General features: G+C 44.4%; 1 protein-coding gene across 1 annotated transcript; it reads right to left on the reverse strand.

Annotated features, from left to right (window-relative positions):
* Positions 1-533: 533 nt before the first annotated feature.
* LOC101838834 (WW domain binding protein 1 like) lies at positions 534-2041 on the reverse strand. Its single transcript, XM_040733667.1, is given in 5 exon segments — positions 534-749; positions 751-798; positions 801-863; positions 865-1150; positions 2034-2041. Coding segments are annotated over 5 exon segments (621 nt in total).
* Positions 2042-11016: the final 8975 nt, after the last annotated feature.

Here is an 11016-nt window from a genome sequence, read left to right on the forward strand (position 1 = left end):
TGTGTACTTCCCACCCTGAGTTTGCCAGATCAAGTCCCTCAACAACCTGTCCATCGGCTCTCACCCTCCCACCAGACTAAACCAATGCCAGCTCTGCAGACACTGGTAGCCACAGGTGACAGTCACAGGTCTCTGACGGTTTCCTTCTTCACTCAGGGCCAAGAAAAATTGTCTCTCCCAGACTGAGACACAGTGGCATTCTTACAAATCCACCGAGGTCCATCTTGGAGTCTGACCCCAGCCTCAGTCCTAGGGAGTTTTCCAGACACGTTTCTCAGCCAAGCAGAGAAAAGTCAAGTGCAGAATGAATCCCAGAACCAGCCTCTTGGTCTACTACAGTACTATGCCTTTGTGGGAGAGACAAAGCATCTGCACCCCAAGTTTGTATCTGGAGATGTGGGAAAAGTGGGACAGAAGGGAAAAAATAAAAGGACAAAGTGGCTGTACCACTTCTAGAGGTCACTTAATGCTGTCTTGTGGGTGTCCCCTACCGTGGTTGTTTGTCAAGCTCTCTGCTGCTGGCAGGGCCTGTTCTACCTGGCAGGGGTGGGGGTGAGGTGGAAGCTGCTGCACTGTGAGTTTGGTGAGTCCTATTCGGTGATGGTGTTTAGCAGCAGGCACCAAGGCAGTGGTGGCCGGTGGGGGAGCCCAGGTTCTCAAGCCTACTACTCAGAAGACAGGCAGAGCTCTATGCGACAACCGTCACAGGCATCCAGGGGCCCATCCAGGGCATCATCTATGAATGTATTTGAATTCTTTGAGACCATCATCATGGTGGCCCCAGTTGCACACACACACAACTCAATACCTGCATCATCTAAGAAGCAGTGATGCCTGTCAGGTTTCTTGTTTTTGCTGTCAGGTTCTGGGAGGGTGGTGAGGGGGTACAGTACCATGCTCAGAACTTGAAACTTTCAATAGCTTCCCCTTACACTCCAAATCCCTGTTCAGTAAGGCCCCTAAGTCCAGCTCCCCATGGCCAGGCACTGAGCCACTGGACAAAGGACTACACTGTGCTCCCTGGGAGCCCTGGGGTAGGTCAGCACATGGGTGTCTACCACCTGCAGGGCCACCCTAAGGAAGCAGCAACCTCTCCCCTTGTGGCTGGAAAACCCTGTATGATGGGGGGGGGTTGTAGGTAGGCTCACTCCTCCCAACAGGTAAGGGCTCCCATGAGGAGTCAGCAAAGCTTGGCACATTAAGTTGGGGCGCATTAAGTCCCTCCCCACTGCATTAAGATTGAGCATGTCAACCCCTCATAGGGAATGGACTCCAACAAGCTAGCTCATGCACCGGGGATAGAGCCTGGTCCTACTGCCAGGGGCCCCTCAGATAGCCCAAGCTTCACAACTCTCCCACAGGCAGAAGGCCTAGTTCGGTTCCATGGAGGCTGCACAGAGTTCATGAGAAGGCCTAGTTCGGTTCCATGGAGGCTGCACAGAGTTCATGAGTTTCCATGAGCTTGGTTCAACTGTGTCTGTAGATTTTTCCATCATGATCTTGACCTCTCTTGCTCATATAATTCCTCCTTCCCCTCTTTGACTGGACTTGCGGAGCTCTGCCCAGTGCTTGGCTGTGGATCTCTGCATCTGCTTCCATCAGTCACTGAATGAAGGCTCTATGGTGACAATTAGTGTAGTTCAATCTGATTGGGGGGGAGGTAAGTTCATGCACCCTCCACTATTTTAGCTGGGGTGGGTCATCCTTGTGGATTTCTGGGAATTTCCCTAGCATCAGGTTTCTCCCTAACCCCATAGTGGGCTGAGGGAGAGGAAAAAGGGGTGGGACGGAGAGCTGTGATTGGAAAGTAAAATGAAATTTTAAAAAATAGGGTACTTTTAAAAATTATGTTCCGATCCCAGGCCCATTTCTTGAATGAGACATTTTTGACTGCTTGTTTTAGTTCTTTATATTCTAGATAGTAATCCTCAGTCAGATATATAACTTGCAAAAATTCTCTCCCATTTTGTGAATTTCCTGATTGACTGTTTCCTTATCTGAACAGAAACTTTTTAGTTTTCATGAAATCCCACTTGTCCATTGTGGCCTTATTCCTTGGGCAAATGGTGTGCTTATTCAGAAAATCCTGTTCTACATCTATATCATGCAGGGTACTACTGCCTATATTTTCTTCTAACAGTTTCAGTTGGGGTTTCACATTTAGGTCTCAGATCCATTGGAGTTAGTTTCTGTGCAATACGATATTACAGGTCTAATTTCACTCTCCTGCATGTGGGCACCCAGGTTTCCCAACACCATTTATTAAAGATGCTTTCTTTTCTCCAGCTTGTTTTGGCATTTTACCAAATATTAAATGGATGAAGTTATATGCACTCATATTTGGGTCTTTGATTTTGTTCCTTTGGTCTTCACATCTGTTTTTCTGTCAATACCATATTGTTTTTAGTACTATGGCTCTGTAATATATCTGAAGGATTAGAATGGTATGGTAATAACTGCAACATTGTTATTTTTGCTCAGGTTTGTTTTGGCTATATAGATCTTTTGTAGTTCCATAAGAATTTTAGGATGATTTATTTCTGTAAAGAGTGGGATGGAGATTTGGACTGAGATTGTATTGAATCTATGAGTTGCTTTTGGTAAAATTGTCATTTTCACAATATTAATTCTTCCAATCTACGTGCATGGGGTGTGTTTCCATTTTGTAGGATCTTTCTCTCTCTTTATTCATAGGTTTAAAGTTTTCACTATAAAGGTATTTTAATCTCCTTGGTTAGACTGATTCCTAGACATTTTATTTTGAGGCTATTTATGAGTGAGAGTGTGTCCATAATCTCTATGTATGTTTTGTTGGTTTATAGAAAAGCTATTGATTTGTGGAAGTTGATTCTGCAGTCAACTTGCACAAATCTATACCCCCTCTGCAAATCGATTCTGTATCCTGACACATTGATGAATTTGTTTCTAGAAGTTTTCTGGTAGAGTTTTTGAATCTCATATGTAAACCATGTCATCTGCAAATAGGTACAGTCTGGCTTCTCTTCCTATTTGTATACCTTTTATTTCCTTCTCTTGCATTATTACTCCACCTAGTGCTTTGACCACAGTATTGAAAAGGAGCAAAAGTAGTGGACAGCCCTTTCTCAGACACGATGACAGTGAGATTGCTTCAAGTTTTTCCTCTGTTTAGGGTGATCTTAGCTGTGAGTTTATTATTATATTGAGGTATGTTCCCTCTACTTATACTTCATCCTGGACTTTTATCATGGCCATCTATTGAGATGATCATGCAATTTTGTCTTTATCCCCATTTATGAGGTTTATTACATTTATTGACTTGAATTCCAGAGATAAAGTCATTGTGGCCATGGTGGATAATCATTTTTCTGTGTGTGTGTACTCTATTCACATTTATTAAGCATTTTTAATTTATAATCCTCAGCTATATTGGCCTGTGGTTTTTGTTTCTGGTTTTGTCTTTACCTGTTTGATTTTAGATTGATACTGGCTTCATAAAAAGAGTTTGGAAGTATTCTATGTACATATGTGTACACACACACACACACACACACACACACACACACGCATGTGCACATAATTAAAATGTATATTTACTTATATATCATTGTTTTGAATTATTTAAATTATTTAAATGTATTTATTGCTTATATTTGGCATTAATAAATATATATTTAAATTTGGGGATTGTTTATAGATCTTCTTTGAAGACCTGAGAGAACCCTACCATGAATTCACTTGAGCCTGGGCTTTTTTTTATATGTAAGGCTTCCCATGACTCTTTTGGTTTCATTTGTTATGGATCTGTTCAGGTTGTTGTCATCTTCTTGCTTTAATTTTGCTAATTTAGCTAAATCTGGAATTCATCTATTTCTTTTAGGATTTTTAGCTTAATGGATGACTGGTTTTTAAGGTATTCCTTTATAATATTATGAATTTCTTTAGTGTTTGATTATTTTCCCTGCTCATTTCTAATTCTGTCAATTTGGGTCCTAGCTTTCTTTTGTTTAATTGAACCACCAGCCTGCCAATGATTTTTCTCTTCTCAGAGCACCAGCTCTTAGATTTGCTGATTCTTTGTACTGTTTTCTATTTTATTGATTGCTGCTCTGGTTTTTATTACTTCTTGCTGTTTTGAACTTGGTTTATTTTTATTTTTCCAATTTTTTGAGTTGTACCATTAAACCATTTTATTTATCTTTGATATTTTTGTTGCTGTTTTATTTGTCTATCTCACCCATTGATTTAAAGGACTTGAGAAAGTTTCCTCTGCCCTAAAATTCATCCCATGAGCACACTAAGTATTACTTCTCCAGCAAATATACCTCCATAATAATTAAATCATTACACAAGGAAACAGGCAACTTTTCTGGTTTTTTGCTGTATTGTTCACAAGTATATCAGTATCACAGTAAAACAGATCCAAACACATAATTACACATGTTAAAAGTCTACTCAAATAAGATACACGGATGTGACAGTAACATTCACAATTCATTGGCAGTTAATTCAGTAACAATGAAAGTAGCCAAATTCTCCTGAAGGTTATTTGGACTACTCTTATTTAAATATCATCCACACTGAAAAATCAAGTTCTTATTTTCTAATATCCAGGGAAAGATGTGGGAACTAAGACATAAAACAAGGGAGAAAGGGAATCAATAACTTAATATAGACTATCACAGTTTGTCCCTAGCTCTGATAAAGCAGGAAATTTTACTTAGTAATTGACAGTGACACAAAATTCCCACCAGGCACTTCATTTCTTCACTCACCCAACCCCCAACACAAAAGACTTCTGACTTCTGGTAATTCATTGTACATAAAGGCAAGGATGTACGAAGGAAACACAGCAGCATAAGCAACAGGTTTTTGTTTTCAAGTCAAGGTGGCCAAAATTTCCTAGTTCAAGACCCAAATTTGCTCCTTAGTTTATGGGCGTGGCCTTGAACCAGTCATTCAACCATTTCAAGTCCATCTAGACTGTTAGTTTCACAAGAGAAACAAGACAAAACGCTAGTTTCACAAGACAAAACAAAAATTCTTCATCCTCCTGACTCACTGGTGTAAGCCATCTGTGTCAAAACACTGGAATGTCAGTTTCTTTTTTAACACAATAAATATTAACAGGACTTGTCTCACAGCATCAAATGGAGGCATCCATGAGATTTATATATATAAAGCTCTGATACAGTGATTGATCATGGTACATGCTTAATTGTAAGTTATTGGCACTAATTAGCAGCTATCAAACCTGAAAACAGTTTGAAAACGTTCAAACAGCAGTATGTAAGGTTGTTACCCACCAAATGTAAATGCTCAAGTGTGCACATATTTATTCCACAGAAATCTAATAGCTTCTATATCGGGATTCGCTAATGCAATAAATGAATCCCGAATTGTGGAACAGACCTAATCTACTACAAGGCATTCAGCAGACTCCAAGCTTTTCTACGTCAAAACAGGCCTTAAGCACAGGGCCTAGTGGCTTCCCAGTCTCCCCGGCTGCTAAGGGAACCCCACTCCTCCGTGCACAAGGGGGGAGAAAGCCTCGGGAGGGCGGGGGGGGGGGCCGGGGTTGGGGAAAACTAGGATCCCTGGGGCCTAGTCATCCAGATCCACCTCAAGCACGATGGACCCCGGCAGCTGGTTAACATCTAGGGCTTCGGGGAGCTCCCGATGGTAGTCGCAGGGGGTTTCAGAGATCTTCTGAGAATCGGCGTCACGGCTGTCAGGCTGCGGCTGGGCGGACCAGTGGGCGATGCCTCCAGCACGGAGGGCGTCTCCTGCGGCTTCAAGGAGGTCACACTCCGAGGCAGGAGAGGCAGGCCTGGTGCTGAGCGGTGTCAGGGGCTGCTCCGGGGTGTCGCAGCATCCTGCATCCAGCGGCTGCATCAGAGAGCCGCCTCCCCCCACAGGACCTCCCCCGCCGCCGCAGCGGGGAAAGATGTAGTCGGGGACCCCAACCCCCCTGCGCTTGCACACGATCTCGGGGGGCATGGGGTACTCGGGCTGCTGCGGCAGAGCCTGGAAAAGATGCGCGGCGGCCGGCGGCCCCAGAAAGCTCAACGGCCCCATGCTGGCCAGGAAGAGGCTGCGGCCCTGTTGCTCCCAGGCGGCGGCGGCGGCCAGCCCCAGCTCTTTGCAACGGGTCGCGGGCGAGGAGGCCGAGGAGGCGGCGGCGGCGGCGGCCGATGACAGCAGGAATCGGCGGGCGGCCGCGGCGCAATCCTCCGCCGCCAGGGCCGCGTAGCGCGGCTCCAGGTGCGGCAAGGGGGCGGCGAAGGCCCTGTCCCGCAGCGGCAGCGGCGACAGCGGCGGCTCCTCCTCTGGGCCGGCGGGGGCGGGCCCGGCGGGGCTGTGCACGATGAAGCACAGCATGCAGGGCCCGCGGAAGAAGCAGTCCCGGTTTCGGGGAGCCGGGGACTGCGGAGACTGCGGAGACTGCGGGGGGGACGCCTTGGCCTGCGGAGACGCCTTGGCCTGCGGAGACGCCTTGGCGGGGTTCCGTCCCGGCAGTCGGATGAGAGGGCGCCTGCGGCGACACCAGCTGCAGCAGCGAGGCTTCTTCTGGCTCTGCCGGTTGCGAGGCTCCTTGGACAGAAAGTGGCCCATGAAGACGGCCCCTAGGCGGGAGACACGAACTGCGTGAGAAGAAGGCCCAAGAGACGGGCTCAGGTGGCCGCCTAGGCCGCTGGCTGACTGGGCCTCTGCCCGCCTGGCACAAACGACGACACGGGTGGGCGTCAGCTGCAGGTGGCCAGATGCGAGCTACATAGTTTGGCCCCGGAGCCGAGAGAAAGATGGGCCCGAGCCGTGCAAAGTCGAGGCAGGAAGCGAGCAGGTCGCTAGGCCAGGCGGCTCAGTCAATCAGCGCGGTGGTGGGGGCAATGCCAGTCTTGCTCAGACCACACTGCAGCTCCGCCAACGACGCGTGTGCCTGCGACACGACAGGAGCCGCAGGAGCACACCACCCACTCCAAGAGGGGGCGGAGCCGGCCTTGGGGGCGCGCTGGAGGGGGGAGGATGGAGGAGGGAGGGGGGCGGTGGAGGAGGTGGGGGGGGCAGTGATGATGGCTCACCTGGGTGGTTCACCAGACTGGCAAAAGGCTGGCTGCTCTCCCAGCCCTCCTGATCAGACGTTCCTTAGGGGCTGCAGCCCACACCTCTCTTTTGAGGTGGGCCTGTTTTTCTGATTTTTTCATGTAGGCGCTTAGAGCTATGGTTTTTCCTCACAGACTGCTTTCAATGTATCCCAGATGTTTCGTTTTGTTTTCCTGTAGCTCCAGAAAAAAATTTGACTTCTTTTTTGATTTCTTCTTTGACCCATTCATCATTCAATCATGTATTTTTTAATCTCCATGAGATTGTGTGTTTACTACAGATATGTCTGCTGTCAGTTTTAAGTTTTATTGCATTGTGATCAGATAGGATACACAGTGTTATTTTAATCCTTCTGAATTTGTAAAGATGTGTTTTGGGTCCCAGCATGTGGTCTGTTTTAGAGAACCTTCCTTGTGCTACTGAGGAGAACATGTGTCCTTTGGTGTTTATCTAGAATATTCCATAGATACCCATTAAATATAGTTGATGTCTGATGCCATTTTTTTTGTTTGTTTGTTTTTTGTTTTTTTGGTTTTTTTGTTTGTTTGTTTTTTACGAGACAGGGTTTCTTTGTATTGTTTTTGAGGCTGTCGGTGCAGCCTGGCCTCGAACTCACAGAGATCCGTCTGCCTCTGCCTCCCGAGCGCTGGGATTAAAGCATGCACCACCACCGCCCGGCGCCCGGCAATGTCTGATGCCATTTAATTCTCATGGTTCTCTATTTTTTTTGTCCAGGTGACTTGTCTATTGGAGAAACTGGGGTATTGAATTCACACAGAGTTAACAGGTTAATGCTAACCTCTCTCTTTAAGTCCGCTAGCAAGTTTTTCTTTCTTTCTTTTTTTTTCTTAATGAAATTAGGTGCAGCAGAGTTTGGTGCATATATGTTTTCTTGGTTAAATCTCCCCCTTGATTAGAATGAAGTGTCCTTTGTCTCTTCTGAGTAATTTTAGTTTGAGGCCTATTTTGTCATGTATTAGGATAACAATGCTAGCTGCTTCTTGTCACCTGTCTCATTTGACCATGCTTTTACTCTAAGGCAGTACCAATCTTTAAAATTTAAGATGTGTTTCTTGTAGGCAACAGATAGATGGATTTTGTTTCTTGATCCATGAAGCCAGTCTGTCTTTTAATTGGAGATTTGAGGCTATTGCTATTTAAAGTTAATGTTTAAAAGTCTGTGCTGACTGTAGTCATTGTGTTGTTGTTTTTGGTGGCATTGTGTTCTCAGCAGTGATATGGGTTTTGGTGATTATGGCATTGTATTTCTTTCTACAGCCTGTATGCTCATTTCTCTCTTCAGCCTGAAATACTGCTTCCTTTTCTTTAGGTTTTAGTTATTACATATACATTTTTTGAATGTTTATGTCACGAAATGTTTTCTTTCTCTTTCAACTATGGCAGATACTTTCACTGGGCAAATTAGTCTAGCTTGGTCATTGTGGCTCTTTAGCACTTGGGTGCATTGTTCCAGGATGTTCTGGATATTCTGATAGGTTTTCCTTTATTTGTGACTTGGTATTTTTCTCTTGCAGCATTCAATACACTTTCTTTGTCCTATCATATGCTGTGGGGATTTTATTTTCTGGTCTTGTCTATTTGGTGTTCTGTGAGCTTCTATTTGGAAGTTTTATTTTATGATCTTGTTGGAGATCTGATTTATGTATGCCATTGGCCTGGGCTTCTTCTCCCTTATCTACTCCTATAATTTAAAGATTTGGTCTTTTGATGGTACCCCACATTTCCTATATGTTTTTCCTATGGATTTTGATTTTATAGGGGTTATACTTAAGAGATTGCCTTGAGTCTCAGAGGAGACTTTGAACTTTAGAGTTTTAAGCAGTGTTGAGACTGTGATAGACTATGGGGACTTTAGAAGATGGACTAAATGCGATTTGCCTATGAGGGCCAGAAAGTGGAATGCGGTGGTTTGAATAACAATGGCCCCATAGGGGAGACCACAGGGGCCATAGGGGCCATAGGGGCCATAGGGGCCAAATGGTACGACAGACTTTGAAGATCCCCCATGGAAGTCCTTACCCTCCCTGGGGAGCAAAAAGAGGATGGCATGGGGGGGGGGTCTGTAGGGGGACAGGGGAGGAGGGAAGGGAGAAGGAACTGGGATTGACATGTAAAACAAGCTTGTTCCTAATTTAAATAAAAAATAAATAGAAAAAAAGAATGGCCCCATAGGCTCATATACTTCAATGTTCAGTCACCAGGGACTGGTACTACTTGAAAGGATTAGGAAGCATGGCCTTGTTGGAGGAAGTATGTCACTGAGGGTGGGCTCTCTCTTCCTGTTCTCTTCAGATCCAGAACTCTCAGCTGCCATACCTGCCTGTATGATGCCATGCTCACCATCATGTTGATAATAGACTAAACCTCTGAAACTGTAAGCCAGGTTCAATTAAATGCTTTCTTTTATGAGTTACCATGGTCATGATGTCTCTTCACAACAATAGAATACTGACTAAGGTAATACTGCTATTGGATTTTCCTTTAATTAGTATGAAGTGTCCCTCCTTATACCTTCTGATTAGTTTTGGTTTGAAGTCTGTTTTTTTAGATATTAGAAGAACTATACTTGCTTATTATTAGTCGCGTTTAATTTGAATACCATTTTCCATCCTTTTATCCTAAGGTAGTGTTTATCATTGTTAGTGAGATGCAGTTCTTGGAGATATCAAAAAAGATGAATCCTGTTTTCTAATCCAGTTTGTTGGTCTGAGACTTTTTATTGGGGTGTTGACGCCACTAATCCATCCACTGATCATATCATTTTTTACTTTACTGTTATTTTTTGCAGTTCTAGTAATGTGTCCCAGGACCTGACCCATGCTAAGACAGTGAGTCACAAGCCCAGGATTCTTGAAGGAGGTAAGTTGCTGTTGTTTTAACATATTGTCATTGTGACAGTAACACATGCATATAATATGCTTTGATGGTGACTATGTCCTATCACCAAGTTGTGTCCTCCTCCCACTCCTCCTGATATCAGTATTTTACTCAACTACTCTTCCACTCTTCCTTCTATTTTCATGGAGGTTTTTTTGTCTGTTTTTATCAACCTGTAACTTCAATTAAGGTTATGTAGGGGAGCATGTGTAGAGGGGTTATCTAACAGATTGTTACCATCCATGTATTTTTATCACCATCGTCTCCAAGTACCCTGTTTTTTCTCTCTCCCACTACTCCTGATCCCAGTACCCAGGTAGAAATCATCCAATCCCCAGGTACTTTCTCTTCTACCTTCAGGACTCTTGATCAACACATGTATTTCATTTGTTTCCTATAGTGGCAGGTGCTAGGAGTTGAAAGTCGTGGGAATCTTACTAATGGCTATACCACTAAAGCCAATTTCTCTCACCCTCTGAAATCATTAATTACCTATAGATCCTTAGGGAGCGGTGAAATTTCACAAGTCCCTCCCCCTAGCAACTGGAATTTTCTACCAACCCTGAGGAATGGGAGAGAGGCTCATGAGCTTTCTACACTTTTGATGACAGAATGATTGAGGCCCAGTCTTCAGCAGCTGCTGAAGACTTCAGGCTATGTCATATCCTAGAGACTAAAGTCCACACAACTCCACCCTTTCTTCTACCTCTTACATTCTTTCTTTACTTTCTTCCATAGTGTCCCCTGGCCCATGGAGGGGATGATATACATGTCTCATTTAAGACTGTGGACTCAACAATCGCATGTTCTCAACACTTTGGCCAGTTAAGAATCTCTGGAGTAACTGCTACCAGAAACTTCTCTGGACAGCCTGACAGTGCATTAACTTGCCCGCATAAGCATATAAGTACTTAGAAAGAAATTTGACCTTATACCCAAATTTGACATTTCAATGTGCTAAAATACACAAAAGTGAACACAGAAGCCATCCACAGGAGCTTTTCTTGATTATTTGTTATTATCAATGAATTAATA

This window comes from Mesocricetus auratus, unplaced genomic scaffold (genome assembly GCF_017639785.1).
Source record: "Mesocricetus auratus isolate SY011 unplaced genomic scaffold, BCM_Maur_2.0 Super-Scaffold_100033, whole genome shotgun sequence".
Lineage (NCBI taxonomy): Eukaryota > Metazoa > Chordata > Mammalia > Rodentia > Cricetidae > Mesocricetus > Mesocricetus auratus.